Genomic DNA, 25,868 nt, shown 5'->3' on the forward strand with positions numbered 1-25,868 from the left:
GGCTGCTACGGATAGTGTTCCCAGATCTGAAACAGGTTCTGTACAAGTACTGGTTGTGGCGGCTTCTCTTCCTTGTGAAGCTCTTGCTGTTTTCTAGCTAAAACCTGTTTCACCATCACTTTGGAGTAATCATTCCATTGAAGGTCATTTTTGATGATGCCTAGTTCCTTTGTGAGACCTTCCTTTGTATTACAGAGCCCGAAAGCATGGTCTAGTTGAGTCTTGATGAATCCTCTCTTAATCTATTGATGGTGGTTGGATTCCTGGTTCAGATTCTATCCTGTGTTAGTGGGTTTTCGGTATACAGATGTTTCCCATTTAGTGTCAGTTCTCTTCACCAATACATCTAAAAATGGCAATTCGTTGTGGACTTCCTTCTCCATTCTGAAATTGATGGAAGGACTTACGTTGTTGATGTGCTTCAGGAAAGTGTCTAGTTCTGCATACCCATGGTTCCATATTATGAAGGTCTTGTCGACGAATCGCAACCAGACTCGGGACTTCTTGTGGACCTCTTCAATGGCCAGAGTTTCAAACCACTTCATATATATTGGCTATAACCGGTGGAAGTGGCGATCCCATTGGCAATCCCTCATCTTGCTTGTTTAGTGATCAAAATTAGGTATACTTCTTTATTGCAGGTTGTCATCAGCCATTGCTACTATTGCCAATTGTTATCGTGAATTTTTCAAGTGTTTATATTTGAGAACAACCTTTCAAGCAACGCACTGGTCCCAAGCAGACAAAAAATAAACTCGCATAAAATCTTAACATTTTTCTACCCGTTTTCTATTTGCAATAGTTCGAGCCATCGATCTTCAGCACAAATATTTCATGAATTCCATTCAGCAAGAGAATTTTGTGCCCTTTCAAATGATATATCACTCGACTCCACTTTCCATTTGAAGTTTTAGGGTTGTTACTCACCCTCGCTAGGGGGTTGAAGGCACAGGTAGAAAAATACATCTAAAATGTGTCCCCCTCAAAAGCAAAATTGACCTGTCCGAGCATTTTTGCGTTAAGTTACAAAAAAAGGAGAAAAGCAAGGTGCATACTTTCCGTTGGACCACTCGATATAAGGGCTAATGTGATCAAACATTTCTAGTTTACTGCATAAGTTTGAAAATGTCCTTACAGGATAAAACTGCAGTAACGTTTGTTTCAAATAAAAGTTGTAAAAACCTAGAAAGTTTCAATCCTCTTTTCTTCATAATTATCATTCTCCTACTTTCATTATATCACATTGATAAATGGTATCATCAAGCCTGTTGAAAACCGAACAATTCAAAAACTCATCAGTATTAGAACATTCGTAGGTATTTCGTTACTTATTGTATATACTCATCAAATTGTATGTCAAATATTTGGGTTAATATTAAAATTTAATTAGGTACTGAAAACTTTGATTTCATTACTCTCTGTCAATAAACAATAGGTTTCTGTGTTTCATAACACCAAAAATTCAGTGGCTCTCCGTAACAATTGTGACGGTTGTGTAAAAAGGAAAAAAATTATACGCTACATGTTCCGTTCATTTTAAATGAAAGAATACATTTTGAAAAGCAGCTACGACGTAAGTAATCCTCTTTTGAAAATTGGTTTGTAAACTTTTTCAATTGAAAGCATATTGAAATTTTCTTGAACAGAATTCTCACGAATCACATACAAAAATATTTTCATTAATTTTTCATAAACTACACCTCACGATTTGATCTCCAAAAACCTTGTAGTTTATGAAATTACTATGGATCTTCATCAAGTAACGGCCGAATCAATCAGAAATATTTTCATTCTATTTTTTTTTTCACATATAGTCAGTGGGCATACTTGAAGACTGGCTGTAAATCTAATCATCAAAAGGAACAATTTGTTCAGGCCCGTCTCAACTCACTACACTGTAGGTTAATGGACAAAGCAACTACTCCCCTGGATAATACCACGAAGGGTTGGATTATATCCAACAGGTGTCAGTGCAGGATTCTTCACAGAAGTTATTCCTGCATATGCTGTTGGCGATACAACTGCCGCAATACATTTTCAATTATTGGAACTTACTTGCAGACCGGTTTCGGGCTGTTTGATCTCTCGTCAGAGCAAGGTAGTGTCTATCATCAATATAAAGTCTCAATGCAAAGTTTTTTCCTTATATGAGGAATTGGGAAAATTTCGAATATGCGGTTGGTTACCTCGTTCACAGGCAGATGGGGCGATGACAAATCTGTTGTTTGTTGCCCGCTTCAGCCTAGTTTGAGGAATAATACTCTGAAGGAATTCGATTTTCAATTATCGGAAATCATCGACTTTATGTTGATGTGGAATTGGCCGCGGTGGTAGTGCGCCCGACTCACGATCGGAAGACCGTGGGTTCGATTCCCGTCTCGACCAGATATTTTTCTCGAGAGAATTTATCTGGTTGAAGCTGGAATGATTCTGCAACCGTGTTAGGAACTCACACGTTAAAAGGTAAGACCTCGTTAGTTTTTAGCTCGCACAAGTTTCTCAACTTCTGAGAGAGAGAGAGAGTTTTCGTTCGTATGGGGGCGACAGCTGATTAACGGAAAAACAGATTTTAAACAGATTTTTTTCAAACAGATAGACATTACCTGGCACTGACGAGTGACTAAACAGTCCGAAACCGGTCTGCAAGTGTGTTCCAATAATTGAAAATATTGCAACATTTCATCAGTTCGGACTCCCATTGTCTAATATAATATAAATTGATTTGAAATCCTAGAAAAAAAATTAAAAAGATTAACCGAAAATAACAATTTTATTAAACAACAAACTGAAATTACAAAGAAATAACATACAAACAACAACCAAAAAAATTAAAATTTAAATATTAATAAAAGATGAAAATTAAAAAAAATTAAAAATATTATTACCAAAAAATGAAAATACAAATTGAAAGATTCCAAACCAAGTTACGTCACTACGTTTCGATTGTTAGTATCCACAATCGTCTTTGGGTGATAACTGGACTTATTCCTTCGAGATCTGACTATTTATTCGAGTGCTTTCATCTATCCCTCTCTCCACTTCAGTGGTTTTAGAGGGAGATGACCTTTTAGTGGGAGTTGGTCGTTTTTCTCTTGATAAGAGTTTTCCATATGTTGCGTATCTTTGCGCTAGCTTGAATAGATGCGTTCTTGGACAACATATATGCGGCTTCTTTGAATTTTCTCCTAAACCAGTGTTCCTCTTTGTGGTCAGCTTGAGCCCACTTGATGTTATGTTAATGAGTCCAAACATGCTCTGCTATTCCGGATTTGCTGCTAGCTAAAGCCTGTTCTACCATCACTCTGGAGTAACCATTCCGTGGAAGACAGCAAGAGCTCCACAAGAAAGATAAGCCGCCACAACCAGTACTTGTACTCCCCTACATCAGAGGATTATCGGAAAGGATAAAATGGATTGGGTCCAAGTATAACATCAGGACCTGCTTCAGATCTGGGAACACTATCCGTAGCAGCCTCAGAAAAACCAGACCACCAAACGGTGCGGAGAATCATACATCGGTGAATCTAAGAGGCCATTGAAAGTTCGCATTGCCGAGCACAAGAAACACACAGCGAGGAGAAACCAGTCGGATATAATAATAATAATAATAATAATTGATTTTATTGATAGGAACAAAATACAAAGAAAAAAAATATATATAAACAAAAATATAACCTCCTATGAAATGGCAGGATTCAATTTCTGACCATGCTACGGAGAAATCGCAACATGAGCAGACCTTGCTCTTCCATCCAACCAAAATATAATACAAAGATAGATGATTTGTTTATATTTTATGTTGTATGAAAGAATAACAGTAAATAAGAAATGACAATCGAGAAAACCAATGAATCTGTTTCTGATGAAGGCACTCCCGAATTGAATTGCTTTACCACGAATGAACGGATAAAAATTGAACGTGATGAAGAAATTGACCTTGTCTACGAAGATATCAAAACGGAGATCATGGATGAGGAAAACGTGACCGACGATATTCGCGATGATGGGATGACTTGTGACGTCAAGTTGCTGAAGATAAAATCAACCTTATCTACGAAGATATCAAAGCGGAGATCGTGGATGACGATAACGTAACCGATGATATTCACAGAACCAAATATCTGGTAGATCGGAAGTATACAAGTTGACTTGTGGTTCTGGTCCAAAATTGTATATAGGACAAACCGAAAAAACTTTCTCCAAATGAATGAAATAGAATGAAAGTAGTTTTTTGAATGGAAACACCAATTCAACATTTGTGAACCATCTTTTGACAGAGGGGCAGAGGAGTTTGGAACCAGGAAATTGGTAATTATGACAGATCCTATTAATGGGTAAAATTAAGGCTCGAGTTAAAATTGTATTCATTTTTCTCCAGTTTTATGAGTTGTTCCTAGAAAAGTAAACAGTTCAAATAGTGAATATATCATGTAGAAAGAAATTTGTCAGGTAGTAACATTCATAATGATTCAAATTTCTATTGAAGCACGGCACAATATTTGTACAAACAATATTGTGATGCCCGAAGATGTATAGCGAAACATATGTCGCGGTTTTGTGAACATTCTAATGAAAATCTCACATTGAAGAGTGTTTTTTGAAGACAAAATGACAAGAAGCGTAATATGGCTTTTTTATTGAAATTGTTACTTCGACTTACTGAAACTAAAATATTCTTGAGAGTTTAGAGTTCAGATTTTTGATAACACATTCTCGTCAGCATTTTTAGTGTTTTATACAACGATTGATATCATATTTCTCCATTGAATTTTTTAATTTGCGAAAACATCAACGAATGCATCGAATGCGTTTAATAATGGAAATGCACATGATAATTTCGAAATCAAATGAGTGTTAAAAAATAGAAGCGTGAATAATAGTGAATAATACTGTTAAAGCTCTCAAATTATCAATAGAAACGTGTTGACCTTCAAAATAAATATCATATTGGTCGATATATAAATCAACTAAGTATTTTGGGATCATTTTAACTTCACTTCTGTTTAGTGTAAAGAACTGTTAACAAATTAGCGATAATGGCATTTGCATTATATTCGCTAAATTCTTATGTGTACTTTTTGTTGCTGTGTTCATCAGTTTTTGAAGTGTCATGTCTAGAAACTTCGGTTCCAACAAAATATATGAAGTTCCATCTGAATACAGGCGATATCATGCCTGCTATTGGATGTGAGATATTTTTACTTTTCTTCTATATTAATTCGTGGGTAACTTAACTACTGTAATGAGTGAAATATTTTATATTCGAAATAATATGATACACCTGCACGAAAGTTGTTTTTTTAGGTGATCTTTGTTTTCTATCTAATATTTTTTGGGTATTTTCACCTTTCGCAACCTGAAAAAAATGTAAAGGGAACTTCCTGCTGGTGTAGAAAATGCACTTTTAGTGCACTCCGGTAAGTTACTGCGTAAATTCGAAAAAAGTTTTCTTTTTACCAGTAACTTATCGTATTTGATGATTTCACTTATCAAAAAAACTGATTAATTGTACAAATACAATATCTCCTTTGCATCTTGCCTCTCGTTCACCGTAGACGAAGTAAAAATATTTTTTGGAAAATAAGTATTTTGCAAACTGGTTTTTTGGATATCCTTCCGCAACCTGAAAAATAAACAAAGCTTCATAATTCAATTGAGAATCTTTGTAATAAAAGACAAACTGAAAAGTTCACCCCGAAAAGTGACTGCATTATATTAACAGGAAAACAGATTTTAAACATATTTTTTTTTAGTAGTCGACGTTCCGGAAAACAATCTTTTTCGGTTTCAAAACCCAAAAATTCCAAAAAATTCCGCCTCAAATTGTAAATTGCTTCAATTCTTTTGAATTACGTCAAAATGTATAGATTTCATATGCGATAGTCTACATGAATATATATACTGGATGTTTTTTGAGAATTCATTTAAGGTGCCTATTTCCGTTTTCAACCTCTCTTCTTAGCAGTGGCACCAGGTACGATTCATTTCCACAGAGCTATTCGAAATAAACTTGTTACCTGCTGCAACAATATATGCGGATTCTCTGAGTTTTATAATTTTTTCATGAGTTTCTTTGATGATAATTTTTGTTTAACTCCATTCAATAGCGTGATCATCAGATGATTTTCTAATATGCTCCGCTATTGAAGTGAATTTTGGATTTTATTTGAAAACGAAAAAAGATTGTTTTCTTAAACGTCGACCACTCAAGAAAGCTAAATATAAATTGCAATTTTTTAGTTGATTTTTTCATACATGATGGAGTTGGCCGATACTTGATGAAAATCCATAACTAACGTATTAAAAAAACACCTCATTGTGGGATTTTCACTAAACAATTTTACAAAAACGAAACACGTGTTTCGCTATACAATGGCTTCTTCAGGCGTGTCTTTGCTAACTAATTCTACATATTCAATACTTAATATACTTTTCAGTGTCACTGTTTTTCGAGTTTGAAAGCCGTGGATTTTTGGAATTTCTTCCTGCCGTTTCGCTGGCTCAAGTGGCTAGTTTCTTCAGAGGTTTAACCATCATGGCTTGTTGTACTCGGTCATGATGGTTGAACCTCTGAAGAAGCTAGCCACTCGCGCCAGTGACACGTCAGAAAGAAATTCCAAAAATCCACGGCTCTCAAACTCGAAAAACAGTGATACTGAAAACCTCAGCCGCGAAAGTCTAAACCATTTTGTCTTAATATACTTTATTCTACAATTTGAAGTACCTATATTTCAAATACCTAATTTTCACTTAAGTTTGTAATGAATTAAATTACCTGAGATTACGTCCCAGTTTCCACATTTGAAAAAACATATTTAGTAACGGGGAGTTATTCAATTCTAATTGACCATTCAATGAATTACCCGAATTCCTGATTCTATTTGATTGCTAAAAATTCTAGAATATTGCGTTTCAAACTTTTCTCTTCTTAATGTAACACATCGTATTCATGATTGAACTCATGTCCTTCTGCTAAAAGGTGATTTGCGAATGTGAAATTGGTCTTTCTATTTACAAAACTATTTCTATGCTCTCCAATTCTTTGGGAAAATATTCTCCATGTTTGGACAATATACAGTTTTGGGCAAGAGCCACAAGTCAGCTCATATACTGATCTATCCAACATCGAAGTTTTGTCGTATTGTTTTTAATAAATGTACTTAGACTATTATTCGTTCTGTTAACTACGTTAACGTATTCTTTCTTCAAAAAGCGGGCAATACTATTGGTTGGTTCACCTAAATATGACAATGTTCTATAACTGACGTTATCGCATCTTGAATTTTGGTAGACCAAGTCCATGGTCTACCTTATAACCGTTATTAACTGCAATTTGTTTGATCCAACTCAGCTCTCTCTGGAAATTACTCTCGGACGGTGAAACATACTATTGAATGCAGCAACTTCATGCTGGTAAGGATGTGTGGAGAAATTATGTATGATAATGTCCGTGTACGATGGTTTGTGGAAAATTGCAAATTCATGTTTATTATAATTTTTCGTAATGGTTAAATCAAGGTAATTTATTGAATTATTCACCTCCCTCTCGGTGGTGAATTTTATTGACGGATGAATGGAATTGATATATACAATGAACTTGCCTAAATGCCTATCTATACCAGTAAAACAGACTAAGATATCATTTTAGTCTATTTTACTGGTCAAACAAATTGCGGTTAGCAACGGTTACCTATAAGGTAAATATTATAATAGACTCCAATCTTTCCAAAAAACTACAAAAGCAAGCTATGGACCTGGTCTACCCGAATTCAAGATGCGTTATCGTCAGTTATAGGATATTGTCATATTTGGGTGAACTAACCAATAATATTGCCCGTTTTTTGAAGAAAAATGCGTAAAATTAGCTTACAGAATGAACAATAATCTAAGAAAATTTATTCAAAACAATCAAGAAAAAATTTCGGTATCGGATAGATCAAAAGTATACAAGCTGACTTGTGGCTCCTGCCCAAAACTCTTTATTGGCCAAACAGGGGGAAAATTTTCCCAAAGAATTAAAGAGAATAGAAGTGAGTGTTGTAAATAGAAAGACGAATTCCACATTTGCAAACCACCTTTTAGCAGAAGGACATGAGTTCAATCATGAATACGATGTGTTACATTTAGAAGAGAAAAGTTTGAAACTCAATCTTCCAGAATGTTAAGAAATCAATATACTCAGGAATTCGGGTAATTTACTCAATGATCAATTAGAATTGAATAACTCCCCGTTACTGAATATTTTTTCTAATGTGGAAACTGGTACATAAGTTCAGCTAATTTAATTCATTACAAACTTAGGTAAAAATCAGGTACTTGAAAGAAGCCATTATATGGCGTGAAAAAGCCATTATATGGCTTCTTCAGACGTGTTTTTTAAATACGTTGATTTTTTCAATTTGTAGGCAAACATTATGAATATGACTAATTGGACTATACAGTGGTTTATATTATGCAGTAACTTTTGGAGTGAAGTTTTCACTTTTCCTTTTATTACACTTCAGCAGAATCTCTTTTGTTTCAGCTTTGTTTATTATTTAGATTTGAAAAGGTTATACACCCAAAAACCAGTAAGGTGAAACAATGTATTCTCCTTGAAGACATCAAGTGCATGTTAAATATTCTTTGAAATAAACATAAGATATAGCAAAGCAAAAAATGAAAAGGTTTTCATTGTTTCTCAAGTTATACACTCATCTGATTCTTGGAAAAAAAGGGAAATTTTTTGTTAGATGCATATATGTAATAGTGTGTATATTTACTCCCCTTCATGATATAAACAAATTTTCAGTTGGAACTTACCTAATAGAAGGTACCGAATTAATTCATAATGTACTCGATTTGGCTCTGTCTGTTGGATATAGGCTCATAGGTAGGTGGAAAAATTACTAGATAATCAATTCGTCACTTCATCGCTTCATGCATTATAGATACTGCTGCTTTTCACGAAAATGAAGAAGATATTGGAAAGGCTCTGAAAGTACTTCTTCCTAAACATAACCTCACCAGAAAGGACATTTTCATCACAACCAAATTATGTAAGTTCTGAAATAAATATAGGATGTGAATCTGAATATTTTTCACCTTTAATATCATCATGAAAATAGTATGAAAAATCTTGAATATACCGTCAATTTTATTTTCAAGGGGGAAAGTATGAAAATACATTTTTGTTGCCCTGAAAATCCCTATTGAAAAGGGGGCCACGTGCCATATCATTCTGAAAGGTTTTTAATTCTCTTCACAATGCTGTTTTGAAAAATGTGAATCAAAATGTGTTAACCAGCTGCCGCTCCTTATGAACGAAACTGTATATAAACTTGTACGACCTGAGGATCAACGAGGTCTTACTTTACAATGTGAATTTTACAGCATTGTATCTAATTTATTACTTTCACTTATTGAAGTATTCAGCCAGTTTTCGTTTTTCATAATAAATTTGTCATGAATTCGATTAGATCTCTGCCATCTTTTCTTGAAATCCAGGGCGAAGAATGAATTTTTTTTATGCAGTGCAGGCCAACCTTGTTTTGGACACTTTGTACGCATTTCGACGATATTTTTTGAGGCGTTCACTCGCTCTTCTAATTTTGAATAACCAGAACCGTTCATTTTATTAAATAATTCCCTTCTAGTTATACATATTTCTGAGGAACCCGTTCCTACAAATAACAAAAAACGATATTTCCCAAACTGAGAATTGGTATTGTTAATTTCAAATGATATTTTCTTCAAATAGAGCAAATACGTGCAACATTTTTTTGTTATTATGTGATTGCATGCTACGAAGATCATTCGGAAATGATAATTGGAATCATGATTTGCTCTAATTACAACTAAAATCATAATTGAACTTTGAATTATTAAATTAAAAATTGATCCTCTTAGTGATTTTGGTAATACTTTCAAAATTGCTTGCATATCAAACAAATTATTATCATGAGCCAATAGACTAACCTGTGTATAAACACCCATGTCAAAATCAAATTTTCAATAATGAACACACCAGAGTTCTAACAACACAAATTTACGACGCAATGGTTTGACAACTGACTCAGCTGCAAAAATAGCTAACGTCAAATCAAGTTGAACAGAACTCCTGCTAGATCTGAGCTCCAATACATATTGTCTTGCAAGCAGACACTATTCAACTTTACAATCGTGTGTTATTTGACTCCGATTGCTTGTATTCCTTTTTGGAGTTCCTGCCAACTATTGGTATATTTGGCCCCAGTGTGCGTCGTGAGTAGCTTGGATTGAAATGTTTTTTCTTATTTTTCATTTTCTACATCATACATCTCTACGGAGGCGTAGAAGGTCCACACATTTTCTCAATTGTAGAATTCACTAAATTCCAAGTCAAAATTTGACAAAATACCGAATTCAAAATCTAATTCAATGAAATTTCGCATTTTACGTCGAAATTTGATAAAATTTCAAGTTTCAAATCGAAATTCAATGTTATTACAATATCGAAGTCGAAATTCAATGATAACAATTCCATGTCAAAGTTTTTTCGGGTTTTTGTCCGTGGTCTACGTGTTTTATACCTGATGTTTCGTCTACTCCTGCGGTAGATGTTATCAAAGGAGGTCGCAACGTCTGCGTTGCTGAATCATGGCTATGGAAACAAGACATTTTCTTTAAGAATATCGCAACTTATACATTATCATTACGTACCAACTTAATTTATTTTTGTTCTATACGAATGTTCATTTCAATAGATCCAATTCGGATCAACTTCACTGATAATGTATGTTCATGGCGATAATCTGAATGAGTATAATTCTAAATATGAGTTGAAAACACTAAACCAACAACAGACATAATCAACAACAAACATAATCACCAACAAGAAGGCTATTTCATTCCTTCTCGGCTATTCAATTTCGAAACCACTTTTCAAAAGACCCTGGCGCCCAATGTGGGGCACGTGATAGTTGGATCTATCAAAATTATGAAGTGTCGCTATTTATTTTAAAAACCTAATAATATCTATTTAACTCTTATGCACTACAGAAAAATAAAACGAATTCAAGTAAGTAGATCACTATTCGATAGATATCACTAAGTTTTTGGCAGTAATTTTAACCCACAGTTGGTGGCACAAAAAAAAATATCAACAGGGATTTCAATCAATATACATACGATATATTAATTATACCCCGTAATCACAAAAACCGTAAATTGAAATATGTTCTAGTAGAAAACAATTGTTATAGAGCAGTGGTCGCCAACCTGTCGATCGCGAGCTACTGGTAGCTCGCGGAGGCAATTCTGGTAGCTCTCACAACGATTTTAATTTAAAAAATACAAACTGCAAAAATCAGAGAAGCTTCCGAAAATTCCACAAAAAAAACTAATTGTCATAATGTTAAACATAAACAGCGGCAACGTTGCGGTGAGCGATCTGCCACTGACGCCATCAAGCTAGAATTGGCTAGAACCGACCAGCCGGACCAGCGCGTTAGTGTTGGAGAACGATCTGGATTGCTTTGAACTGGATAAATACGCACGGCGGGGCGACATTGCGATTAGTTTAAAACTGAACGCGTAACCAACGTCCAACGGTTGGGTTAATAGAGAACAACAAAAATAATATTATGGCAAGCAGTTGTAAGAAGGTAAAGACATGCCACTCTCATTCGGAATGGGAAGAACAATACTTTTTTACAGAAGTTAAAGATAAAAATGTGTGTTTGTTATGTAATACTTCGGTCTCCGTTGCTAAAAAAGAAAATATTGAGAGACATCATAAAACTGTACATTCTAATTTTGAAAAATCATTCCCACTACATTCTGCCGCCAGAAAGGAGAAACTGGAACAGTTAAAAACGCAGTTAATTGGACAACAATCAATATTTTTGATAAGGCTGCAACTGAAGCATCGTACCGTGTGTCCCAGATAATTGCACAAAAAAAGAAACCTTATGAAAACAGGCGTTTTTAGAAGCTGCTGATTCGTTGTTTGCCAACTTTAGAAATAAAGACGAGATAGTTTCAGCTATAAAATCTATGAAACTTTCTGCTAATACAGTGATGAGACGTGTAGAAGTAATGAGCAATGATATTTTTTTACAGTTAAGAACTGCCTTAGATAAATGTGTTTATTTTTCACTTCAACTGGATGAATCAACAGATGTAGTTGACACTGCCCAGATGGCCGTGTTCGTCAGGATGGTTTTTAGTGATTTTACGATTAAAGAAGATCTTTTGAAGTTCATTCCACTGAAAGGACACACTACTGGACATGAGTTGTTTTCTCATTTAAAAAATATTATGCCTTCCGAGAAAATTCCAATATCGAAAATGGTAGGCTTGACAACCGATGGCGCTCCAGCTATGGTGGGTTGTGATAAGGGTCTGGTGGCGTTATGTCGTAAAGATGAAACTTTTCCGCAATTTCTCTGTTACCACTGCATTATCCATCAGCAAGCATTATGTGGAAATTTCCTGAAATTAAACAACGTTATGAAACTGGTGGTAAAAATTGTGAACAAGATTAGAGCTCAAACGTTATTCAGAACCTTGGCCGATGAAGTTGACTGTCAATACGGGGACCTACTCCTTCACTCTGAAGTCCGAAGGTTAAGTAGAGGACGGGTGCTGAAACGTTTTAATGATGTCCTATCTGGCATAGTTCAATTTTTCAAACAACGCGATGAACCGACTCCGGAACTAGAAAATTCAATCTGGCTTAAAGGTTTTGGTTTTCTCGTGGACATTACAGAGAAATTAAACGAACTTAATTTGCAGCTTCAGGGGAGAGACAAAGAACTAGCGGAAATGATTACTGATATAAAAGCATTTATCAAAAAGCTGGAGTTTTGGGAACAAAACCTAATTAACAGCGATACCAAGCATTTTTCTATTCTTTCAGAAAAAATATCTCAAAATCCATTAGAACCCTATGACAACAAATATCATGTAGAAATAATTTCTACATTGAAGAATAACTTCAAAAATCGTTTTAAGGATTTCAATGAAACGGCTTTAGTAGCGCAGTTTGTTGTTTCACCCTTTATGGAAATTGATATCCAACAGTTTGCAGAACTTTGGCGAAGACATCGCTGCAACAGAAATGGAAGTCATTGAGTTTTAAAATGATTTAGCCTTAAAATCGTTAGTCTCAAGTACTGAATTTATCTGGCCTATTGTGAGTAAAGACAAATATTCAGTTCTATGCCGTGTTGCCTTGAAAGTGAAAGCATTATTCAGTTCAACCTATTTGTGTGAATCTTCTTTTTCCAATATGAAGTTTATTAAGAACAAATATCGCAATCGACTTACAGATGAACATTTGGATAATTGTATTCGAATGGCTGCATCAAATTATACTGCAAACATTAAAAAAAATATCGATGAATCTGAGTGTCAGCCTTCTCATTGAACGTGCTTTTTTATTTTTCAATGTTTATGTTCATGATAGTGCTTTACTTTTTTGTTGTTATAATTAAATATTTTTGAATCATATGTGACATGCCGTTGTGGCTGGATAAAAGTTTGTGTTTATTTTTCAAACACCTTCGTTTGATAGGTAGGAATGTAGCTATGAACAAGTACGTACTAGTAATATTAGTTATTTTGTTATTAGTTTATTATTAGTACCTATGTATTATGTATTACCAGTGAAATAGTAAAATAAATACATATAATGATAAATTAACTGTGGATTATTTCATTTACGTTGCGTTACGTGGCTTCCGTGTGGGTAGCTCGCTGTTTATTCCAAAATTAACAAAGTAGCTCAACACATTAAAGAGGTTGGCGACCACTGTTATAGAGGGTAAATATAGAGTTGGGTACCCATGATCCGTCCATTGGACCCATGACCTTTCCAGTGAAGGAAAGTACAATTAAATATCGCCTATGTCTTCGTCACACTCATCTAGCTTGCTCTTTTTCTACCAGGTGGAAACAGACCAAGATGTAGAAAACTGAATATTTCAAATATAGAGTGATCCAAAAGACATACACACCATTTTATATCCTACTGATATTCCAGACTGAGATAGCTTCCGCTAAATGACCCAAGTTCTCCATGACGCACAGTGCAAACAAAGAAAAAACCGTTCATTATAATATCGAATCTCCCTACTGAAGGGAGATTCGATATTATAATTTTCATTCAAATAATGACCTGAAAATTATTTAAGGCTCGGATTAGTTCATTAACTTGGTGAAGAAATAATGAATTAGGATACCATTCGAAGATTTCGAAGGTAATATCTACCCTTCGTAGGAGGTTAAACCACGAGGGTTAAAATAATTTTTCGAAACTGTCCCCTTTGAAAACTGAGAGGTATATGTGTTTAAAGGTAATTGACAATGTTTCATGATGAATTTCACTAGTTCGGACTTCCATTGTCTGATATTATATAAAATGATTTGAAATCCCCCTGAAACAACTAAAAAAGGATAATTAAAAATGAATAGCTGAAAATAACAATTATATTAAGCAAAATAAACCTGGAATAAACTACAAGTAAAAATATAACAATTGAATAAATAAAAATAAAGAAATGAAAAAAGAAAATAATAAAAAGTGTAGAGATTCCAAGTCACGTTAGTTCACGACGTTTCGATTGTTAGTATCTACAATCGTCTTCGGGTGATGACTGGGCTGATTCCTCCGAGAGATGACTATTTATAGGTCGTTGAAATACTTTCACTTATCCCTGCTTTCCATTTTCCGCTTCACTGATTCCGTGAGAGATGACCGTTTTGGCAAGAGTTGGCCATTTTTCGTTTGATGATGGGTTTCCATATGTTGCGTATTTCTACGCTGGCCTGGCTGAATACGTTGTTGGACAACATGTATGTGGCTTCCTTGAATTTACTCCTAAACCAATGTTCCTCTCTGTGCAAGATCTCAGCTTGGAACCACTCGATGTTGTGTTGATGGGTCCAAACATGGTCTGCTATTCCTGATTTGCTGGTTTCCTCTTGCTGTGTGTGCTTCTTGTGCTCGGCAATGCGAACATTCAATGGCCTCTTAGTTTCACCAATATAGGATTTTCCGCACTCACAGGGTATCCGGTAAATGCAATTTATCCTCTCCGGAGAAGGTAAGAAGAATTGGTTCCAAGTACAACATCAGAACCTGTTTCAGATCCGGTAACACTATCCGTAGCAGCCTCACGAAAACCAGGCCCCTAAACGCGAACTGCGATTCCAAGAATTGCATTTACCGGATACCCTGTGAGTGCGGAAAATCCTATAGTGGTGAAACTAAGAGGCCATTGAATGGTCGCATTGCCGAGCACAAGAAACACAGAAAGCGAGGGGAAACCAGCAAATCAGGAATCATCAAGCGAAAAATGGCCAACTCCCGCCAAAACGGTCATCTCCCACGGAACCAGTGAAGCGGAAAATGGAAAGCAGGGATAAGTGAAAGTATCTCAACGACCGATAAATAGTCATCTCTCGGAGGAATCAGTCCAGTCATCACCCGAAGACGATTGTAGATACTAACAATCGAAACGTCGTGAACTAACGTGACTTGGAATCTCTACACTTTTTATTATTTTCTTTTTTCATTCCTTCATTTTTATTCATTCAATTGTTATATTTTTACTTGTAGTTTATTTCACTATTATTTCATTTCAGGTTTATTTTGCTTAATATAATTGTTATTTTCAGCTATTCATTTTTATTATTCTTTTTTAGTTGTTTCAGGGGTTTCAAATCATTTTATATAGTAGACAATGGAAGTCCGAACTAGTGAAATTCAACTGAGAGGTATATATTCTATTCACTCATTTCGGCATTGTACCCGTACCTATGTAGATCCCGGTACTGGGGCAGAAAAGGCATACGAGGCACTGGAACAATCCTTGAAATATTTGGATTGTGAATACATCGATTTATATTTGATGCATTGGCCAGGAGCTGATAGAGAAAATTTATCGAAAAGTGAAGTGGAAAAATGGCGTTCCAGTGTCTGGCAACAGCTAGTTAGAGGGAAAAGAAACGGCTTAACGAGAAATATTGGAGTGTCCAACTTCAACCTTGATCAATTAAAGGAATTATTGGCGAATGACCATGGTGTAAAGCCAGCAGTGAATCAGGTAAAGTATAATACTCTGTTATTATCTTTAGTAGTAGTGACAAATGTGACCGGTGAGAAATGTAACAATAGTCTACTCTTCAACACCAAACTGCAAAACAATTCTTTCATTTATATAGAAAACACTTTTCCCCCACCAGAACAAAAGTATTGACTCTCGCTCGCCGTCTCCTTCTCAGTAAACTAAAAACGACCAATTCCCGCTAAACGGTCATCTCCCACTCCCGGGGATTGGTGAAAGTACTCGAGCGACCTATAAATAGTCGGATTTCGGAGGAATAAGTCCAGTTATCACCCGAAGACGATTGTGGATACGAACAATCGAAACGTCGTGACATAACTTGGTTTGCTTTCTTTTAATATTTTATTTTTCAATTTTCGTTAATAATAATTTTCAATTTTTATTTTTCAGCTTTTATTAATGTTCCAATTTTTATTTGTTTGGTTGTTGCTTGTATGTTATTTCTTTGTATATTCAGTTTTTTGTTCAATAAAATTGTTATTTTCGGTTAATCTTATTAACTTTTTAATTGTTTTTCAGAGTTTTCCAATCAATTTATATTATACTAGTTGTTTCCTGCGGCTTCGCTCGCCTAGAATTTAGTAGTTGTAGTACTAATTAGTACTATGTTGCTGTATCGCTGCTGTTCCAATGTTTTGACAGAATCAGAATCAACGAACTTAGGCGTGCGCAACATTATAGAACAGTGCTTTCAAAAAATTGTTCTACAGCGCCATCTAGGGGGGCGTTACAGAAAAATTGTTTGCCTTAAAACCTGCACTATGAAAAATTACTTATACATGTCAAGTTTCATTACGATCGGTTGAGCGATGTAGAAGTTTATCACTTACTAACCAACCAACCAACCAACCAACCAACCAACCAACCAACCAACAAACATCCATTTTTATATATTAGATTAGACAATGGAAGTCCAAACTGATGAAATTATTCCATTCGGCTTTTACACGCTGTATAAAAAGTAAAATAGTATTCGAGAAAGTATACTATCTTATACAGAGTGTTTGAACTTTGAACATATACATTACAAATCTGAAACTACCTTACTTCACCTATATTTTTTTATGTAATCTTTCAATTACAGATCGAGTGGAACCCTAATTATCACCCAGATGAAGTAGTGGCATTCTGCATAGTAGAAGAAGGTATAGTAGTCCAAGGTTATTCATCTTTAGGGGGAACTAGTAATCAGGATTTATTGGACCATCCGGAAGTGAAGAAAATTGCCGAAAAATTAGGCAAAACCCCTGCGCAGGTAAATAAATATACAGGTGGATGTATACAACGTAAAAGGTTAGGCTGACTTAGTTACTTATACCTTATGTAATGGTACAATATATACTATGGTGAGTGTGCATAGAAATGTGAAAATATCTCCAGTAGTAACCAAGATATTCTCCAACACATAAGTATTCAATTAAAGGCTATTGAAAAAACTTTTTTTGAAGGCGGTATAGTTATTCCTTCGAATTATACCGTCAACAGACACACTGCACCCATCAATAGGACCGACTCGACTTTTTCAATAGGAAAAAATATTACATTATTTTCTAATGGGAGTTTAAACGCCATGGTAGAGAGGTTAGTCTTAATCTTAGTGATATTTTGTCAGCATCAAATATAAATAAGAAAACAATTCGCCCTTCATTTCAATTGCTAGTTGAATATTTTAAGTTATGTTGGGTTTTTGTTTTGCTTATGAAATAATAAAGCCGATATTATTATTATTCATAATTTAAAGTATTTGTTCCTATGAACTTTACTTATCCAATTTATGAACACAATGACTTTGGAACGTGCTAGTTGCATTGCTCATTAAAAAACTGAGAAACGTGTTTTATTGTGTAATTGCTTGGCATTACGTGGAAACCGATATTGTTCCGCACAAACCATTAAGTCAGAGATAAATCCACAATGCTAAACATTCATTGTGGAATTGTGTAACGTTCCTATGATTGATATCTATTTAAATTCCATAATGAATGTTTAGAGTACAGATTGAATAGGAAAACATGATTATCGTATTATTCAATGTTCACATGAAAATAGTTCTTTCAAAAATACTCTTGTCTTTCATGAAATTCAATATTCATATGACAGTAGTTGTTCGAGAGGAATTTTTTCTTCCTTTTCTTTTTTCCTTTTCTTTCTTTCTTTCTTCCATTCTTTTCCTCCTTCCTTCCTTCCATCCTTTTTTTTTCCTTCCTTCATTCCTTTTCTTCCTTCCTTTTTTTCTTTCTTTCTTGTATCTGAAAGTAACTGCTACACATCTTCGTGAAGAGATTAATTTGAACTCAATTGCTTTCTTCTTTTTTTTTGGAAGTTTTAACAATCTTTTGTGAAAAGATAGAGAACTGAAAGCCAAAAAGTTTCTTCCAAAATCTAATCTTTCCTTGAAAAATTGCCCGTTTCAATGTAAACTATTGAGTTTGATTATTAAAATAGAAGAATAACGAAATAAATTCACCATGTTTGTCAGTATGCTAAAATAGTCAATGAATCAATATCATTTGCTATACAGGATAGAACACGATGACCGTTGATAAACCATATTTTGGCAAAAAGTTTTCGTATGTTCCATCGAATGAAAATAATGTTCAATCAAAAAAAAATACCCGGATTCATTCATGGGTATAGAAATACTTTATTTGACTACGTTCATGTAAGTTTACATTTGTAGCAAGTCGTATTACTAAAGTATTTGAATAGATATATTTATATTTCAGAGAAAAGAATCGCGGAGCCAGTCAAAAATACTATGATATAAAGCATGAACGATCAAACATATCAAAACATTAATAACTTTGAAAGCGATTGAAGATATCAAAATAACTAAATAAAATAACTTAATTTGTAAACGTTCTCATGCGAATGGGGGGGGTGTCTAAATATTTTGCAATAGTGTAGAAATTTGAGTTGATGAGGAACTGTTTCACTTTTTGATTGAAACAATTGGAGGACAAATATTTAACAAGTAATTATAAAGAAATATATTGGAAGATTTATTCATAGCTTTATTCAATACGTATCTTATAGGCCAAATTTAATCTGCATATCGAGTGTGGTAGTCATGGAAATTTTAATTTTTTTTATGGATTTCATGAAATCATGTTATTATGAAAATTATGTCGGCTCGTACTTTCATTGCGTACCTACATTGTTTGTGTTGTTTTCCGCAAGAAAAACTAAAATATCTGGTCCACGGTAGATTTTCTTTATATGGAACATTACTTGTGATGCACTGTTTGGAACTTCTGGTGTAGTAATGAATATTACTGGAGTTTTATCCCAACCCCAAACCGTTATTTTAACACCTCGACACGTGTTTCGATCACCATGTGATCATCTTCAAGAGGAAGATTAAACTGAAAATACGAACAATGTTATCCTTATTTATGCCACAGATACCTCTTCTAGGTACCCACGTTTTAAGTGTCTTAAATTAATTTCACAATATTAATAATAATAATAATGAATCGGCTTTATTGATAATACAAAACAAAAACAATACAAAGATATATTTGAAAATGAAAAAAGAAACTCTAAAACTCAACCAACAAGCACCACTCCATAATGCACGCAAACATACAAAAATAAAAGCAATTAACAGTGATGGTACCACGAAATGAGAAACGTAAATAAAATAATAATTTGTGATTACTTTCTAAAGATAGTTGATAAATAATCTAATTTAATTGAACTGTTGTCTAAAAAGCAAAAATTTACATTACTGACTAACATAGATATAATTGTTAAATTTGTATTTGAATTTCCTGATATTGAATCTCTTCAATTGCTCGGGCAATGAATTATAGAGTTTTACAGCACCAAAAAGAAATGATCTCTGAAACTGTGCAGTGCGATGTTGTGGCATAGTTAATTTGTTGTTTGAAGGTGATTGACAATGTTTCGTGATGAATTTCACTAGTTCGGACTTCCATTGTCTACTATATAAAATGATTTGAAATCCCTGAAACAAGTAAAAAAGAATAATTAAAAAAGAATAGTTGAAAATAACAATTATATTAGGCAACAATAAACCTGAAATGAAATGATAGTGAAATAACCTACAAGTAAAAATATAATAATTGAATAAATAAAAATTAAAGGAATGCAAAAAAGAAAATAATAAAAAATAAAAAAGTGTAGAGATTCCAAGTCACGTTAGTTCACGACGTTTCGATTGTTGGTATCTACAATCGTCTTCGGGTGATGACTGGACTGATTCCTCCGAGAGATGACTATTTTATAGGTCGTTGAAATACTTTCACTTTCTCTACTTTCCATTTTCCGCTTCACTGATTCCGTGAGAGATGACCGATTTGGCGGGAGTTGGTCATTTTCCGTTTGATGATGGGTTTCCATATGTTTCGTATATCTACGCTGGCCTGGCTGAATACGTTGTTGGACAACATGTATGCGTCTTCCTTAAATTTTCTCCTGAACCAATGTTCCTCTCTGTGCAAGATCTCAGCTTGGGACCACTCGATGTTGTGTTGATGGGTCCAAACATAGTCTGCTATTCCTGATTTGCTGGTTTCTCCTCGCTGTGTGTGCTTCTTGTGCTCGGCAATGCGAACATTCAATGGCCTCTTAGTTTCACCAATATAGGATTTTCCGCACTTACAGGGTATCCGGTAAATGCAATTCTTGGAATCGCAGTCCGCGTTTGGGGGCCTGGTTTTCGTGAGGCTGCTACGGATAGTGTTACCGGATCTGAAACAGGTTCTAATGTTGTACTTGGAACCAATTCTTCTTATCCTCTCCGATAATCCTCTGATGTGGGGAAGTGCAAGCACTGGTTGTGACGGCTTCTCTTCCTTGCGAGGCTCCTGCTGTCTTTTAGCCAAAGTCTTTTCTACCATCGCTTTGGAGTATCCATTCCGCTGAAGATCATTTTTGATGATGTCTAGTTCCTTCTCGAGACCTTCCTTTGTATTACAGAGCCCAAAAGCACGGTCTAATAGAGTCTTGATGATTCCTCTTTTTGTCGATTGATGGTGGTTGGATTCGTGGTTCAGATACTGTCCCGTATGAGTGGGTTTTCGGTATACAGATGTTTCCCACTTAGTGTCGGTCCTCTTCACCAAAACGTCTAAGAATGGCAATTCATTGTGGATTTCCTTCTCCATTGTGAAAGTGATGGAAGGTCTCACGCTGTTGATGTGTTTCAGAAAGGCGTCTAGTTCAGTATTCCCCTGGTTCCATATTATGAAGGTGTCGTCAACATATCTCAACCAGACTCGAGGTTTCTTGTGGGCTTCTTCAATGGCCAGAGTTTCAAACCACTCCATATATATGTTGGCTATGACTGGTGAAAGTGGCGATCCCATTGGTAGTCCTTCATCTTGTGTAAAGAATTCGTCCTTCAGTTGGAAATAACAGTTTCGTACACAGCATCCTAGTAATTCCATAATTACTTCTATAGGTAGATTCGTTCTCTCTTTCAGGTTCCCGTCTTCGGATAGCTTTCTCTGTATGATTTGGAGTGCTTCTTCGACCGGAACGTTGGTGTAAAGGCTTTCCACGTCAAAACTAATTAGTTGATCTTCCTGTGTGACTTCAATTGACCCTAGTAGTTCGACAAAATGTCTTGAATTCTTCACAAAAGACGATGTTTTTCCTTGTAATGGTTGTATTAAGGGAAGTAAAAATCTAGACAAGTTTTGAGTAGCCGAATCTCTGGAGCTGATGATCGGTCTAAGCGGAACGTCCTTCTTGTGGATTTTGGGTAGACCATACAAGTGAGGGGGCTTACTGTGGTGCGGTGTTAGCCATGATCTTTCCTTGTCCGAAAAATAGACTTGGTGTTTTTTCAAAATCTGGTACAACTTCCTTTCGATTGATGCAGTAGGGTCCCATACGATCTTTGTGTGTCGTCCCTTCTGCAGAACCTCTTCGATCGATAGTTAATTTGTTTTTATGTCTAATGTTTCTTGAGTGAATATTTTCACGCAGAATTAGTTTTTGTGTCAAAAGAGAAGAATGGGGAAGGGTGATCAATTTATGAACAAAACAACCCAAATGATGAATCACACGGTTTTTCATATTGTGTCAGCGGGAGTTTTTGAAGGCGTCAGAAATTGAATCATACTTACGAATTCCATTAATTAGGCGGCAACAAGAATTTTACACTTTTTGTATTCTTTTTTTATCTGAATCATATAAGTATGGCCCATTACCGTTGGCTTATCTACTAGTCTTAAATTAATTTCACAATGTGTCCTTATGTAATAGTCAGGTTAATCTGATAATTATTTTAAACAGCTATTGTATAGTATACTATTGGGTATTGGCCCACCATCGTTATTCATAATATTATTATGTTTACTTATTTTCACACTCTCATAGGCTTCTAGATGCCTGTTGTTGTTAACTTGTCTAACTAATCTTAATGAACTGAAGTCTATGCCTGTCCATAATATTTTGCATCGCAGTCCTTATTTAGTTTTCCGAATTCTTGACTTTGTTTTTTGGATTTCCTAAAAGGCTCTGTAGTGTATGACTTGTTTTAAAAACCATCGTCTTTTAACTTTTCCTCTCAGACATGATAATATCACAAAAAAACGGGCAATACAGGAAATACCAGTCAGTAACGGTTTCTCGAGGAGTATTGTAGATGATATAATAAGGAAGAAAAAGTTTAGGTCAAGAATGAACGAAATCTTGACTTTTAAAAAGAACAGGCATCTTGATGCCTATTGTTGTTAACTTGTTAACTGTTGTGTAGAAATAAGTAAACATAATATTATGAATAACGATGATGGACCAATAGCTAATAGTATGCTATATAGCTTAGCATCAAAGTTTGACCAGCAAATCCTCTTGCCACACGATCAAAAGACCTTAGAAATATCAAGCGCAACAGCTTTCGACTCTCAATGTTTCTCAATTACGTTATTCCGAATATTTAAGGATATGGTGGTTTACGACTTTCTCCATGATTTTTGATATCACTCTTGCCAATAGTTTGGTCTATAGTTATTTGGAAGTTTTTACTTGCCCTTTTTTGAATAGTCTGAACGCTAGCAATCTTTCAACAAGAAGAAAAAACACCTTTCTTGTAAGACGTGTCAACAGAAACTTTCAGTTAACACATCAAGAAGAGTAGGTACTTCGACCGCGCCACTGAAGATGACTGAAGCAGTTGCAGTTGAAACGTTTGAAGATTATAACCGAAGACGACCACAGCAAAACCCGGAAGACAATCAAAACACTTCAAACCACACCTTCAACTAGACTTCCCCCATATGCGTGTCGGTAGTGTTTATATATGGTAATCGAAGTATCTCAAAGACGATAGAATTATTCTGGAAGCGCCACTACACTTAAAACTATCTAAAAACACAAGTAGAGTTGAGCGCGACCATGGCCAAGTCACAGTCGATTGACGACGACCACCAGCGGCGGCCGGCGTTATGTTTTTCAGGAAATAATTCACAACAATATTATGAATAGCTTTTACCATTTGTTCCAGTAATAATTAGAAATTTCAAAGGTAAACATAAGCACAGACAATGCCATACTATCTCACTCACCACATATTGAGATTTTGAAGAGATGTTGAACTTGTATCAGACCAAATAAACGGTAATCAATTTTGTACCTGTCGATTCTGCAAACGAGATCATTTTAAAAATATTTTATATTGAAAACAGGTTTTTATATTCACATATTTTATTTCAAGTAGTTAACAAATGGAGACTGAAAAATGGTGTGTTCTTTTTTTCCAGATTTTACTGCGTTGGTCTCTTCAACAGAACCTTGCTATCATTCCAAAAGCTCGTTCGAAAGAACACATGGAACAAAATATTGATCTCAACTTCAATATCCCAGAAGCTGATATGAGCATTTTGAGCAACTTCGAGAGAAAGAAACACGACTGGGATCCAGATACTGTTGCCTAAAAAATGTTCATACATAAAACTTACAACGGCAGATACTTATTTTGGATAGATTAGAGAAAAATAAAGTTTCATTCGAAAGCAGTAATGTCATATTTTATACAATCCTCTTTAATTTATTCAACATTACCGAATTTGTTCACCTGTTTCAAAAATGTTCGTCGATCTTTATTTGTCTTTCAACGTATCTTACTCTGTATTTGGGTGATCTTCTTTTAGGACTTTCTTGACTTCACACTTCAATGGTGTAGTTAGCATACGTGGCATCACTCGGTCAGTTGATGATGTCCACCAGTCAAGTGTAATTATTCAGTGAATGTCAATTATGATGTTGTTTAAAACTCAATAATTACCCACAGCTGCACTCGAGTTGTGAAACTCCATTAACCTCAAAATTTCAAACGGGTTGGTAGGCGTTTCCAGTATATGAAGAAAGTTAATCAAAGACAGCTTCTCGAATGGCACTTATCCCAATTACCCATCCATATTCACTATGGTCGGTCAGTAGTCGGTCGGTTCGACGTGGGTGCTTTGTTCACTCGCTCAAATCGACCACCGTGTTGGTCGGCGGTTCAAGCCCCAGGCTTACCGATTGATTTTCTGAAAAAGGGGTTGGTTGGGTAACAGGTTCCATTTTTTCTTAAAAAAACAATTGTATTCTTGCTGATGTTTCGAATTTAATTAAAATCTTCTTCAGGGTTCTGTAGCAATGAATTTTCATAAATATACCTTCCACAAAACTTATAGATTATTATCGTTTCAATTTCACAAGAAATAATGAGTTCTTAATTAAATTACTCATCGACAAGTAGTTTTTTCGTATTGATAATAATAATATTTTAAAAACCATCAGATATATTAGATACATATTTAAAAAATAAAAATAAAAAACATTGCAACAACAAATTTCCGAGACAACACCAACACAAAACGACATGAAACAAACGAATGGCTTCATCTGTGATTTTAATCAATGTCAGGAAGATAAAGAATGAAAAAAGTATTAAATTGAAATATATTGCATTTGAGGATATGTATCATTTCGCTCAAAAGTCTTTTGGATAAATATGGTTGAACATCTAGTTGGAGGATCAAAATAAAAAATGTTCCTATTTTTTTTTATTGTTCAACGAGAGCTGTGGGGTTTTTTATATTCAGTTCCTTAAAGTCTCTCATGTGTGTACCGTCCGGTTTGACCAACATAGCATTTGTGACAGCTTCCACAGTTCAATTTGTACACAATATTGGATTGTATTTCTTGTGGTGTTTTAGTTTTTTCTTTCGAGAAAAAATGCTTTCCAACTGTATTTTCATTCGAAAAAGCCACTTTTATTTCTTCGGTACTGAGTAGTATTCTAAGTTTAACAGATACATTTTCTACAAATGGAATTTTATGATATTTGGGTTTCACCCCTGTATTTTGGGAGGAGAACCTTATTTCTGTAATTATTTTTCTAATGAGGGCTTTAGGAAAATTATTTTTTACTAGGTAATTCTCAATTAATTGGAGATTTTTGTTATGGAATTTAGAATTGGAAATGGCAATTGCTCTTGATTTTAAATTCCTTATAATGTTGATTTTACTTTGAAAATTATGTTTCCAAAAATAATTTAAAAATCTCTCAGAAAAAGTTGGTTTATGATACCAGTCTCCCTTTAAAATTCGGTTTGCATCATTGATTATTTTAGTATCTAAAAATGCTAACGAATTGTTTTCTTCCATTTCTAGAGTAAATTTTAGTTTTGGATGAAAACTATGAAAAGTGTCTAATATTTCAGTTTGTTTGTTTTTTGGAATGGAAGTAACAATATCGTCAACATATCTTTTGAAAACAGGCAGTGAAAATAACAACTTCTTAATGCATATATTTTG

The 25,868-nt window shown here is 34.8% G+C and overlaps 1 protein-coding gene across 1 annotated transcript; it reads left to right on the forward strand.

The window, feature by feature from the left end:
* The first annotated feature begins 4,979 nt into the window (after positions 1 to 4,979).
* Positions 4,980 to 24,079, forward strand: LOC111517063 (aldo-keto reductase Mvan_2161-like). Its single transcript, XM_074178894.1, has 6 exons — positions 4,980 to 5,187; positions 8,792 to 8,872; positions 8,931 to 9,038; positions 15,790 to 16,070; positions 17,176 to 17,346; positions 23,825 to 24,079. The coding sequence occupies exons 1-6, from the start codon at positions 5,037 to 5,039 to the stop codon at positions 23,996 to 23,998; spliced, it is 966 nt and encodes a 321-aa protein (XP_074034995.1). The 5' UTR covers positions 4,980 to 5,036; the 3' UTR covers positions 23,999 to 24,079.
* Positions 24,080 to 25,868: the final 1,789 nt, after the last annotated feature.

This window comes from Leptinotarsa decemlineata, unplaced genomic scaffold (genome assembly GCF_025532065.1).
Source record: "Leptinotarsa decemlineata unplaced genomic scaffold, Ldec_3_MD MMD2_tig00004307_RagTag_RagTag, whole genome shotgun sequence".
NCBI lineage: Eukaryota > Metazoa > Arthropoda > Insecta > Coleoptera > Chrysomelidae > Leptinotarsa > Leptinotarsa decemlineata.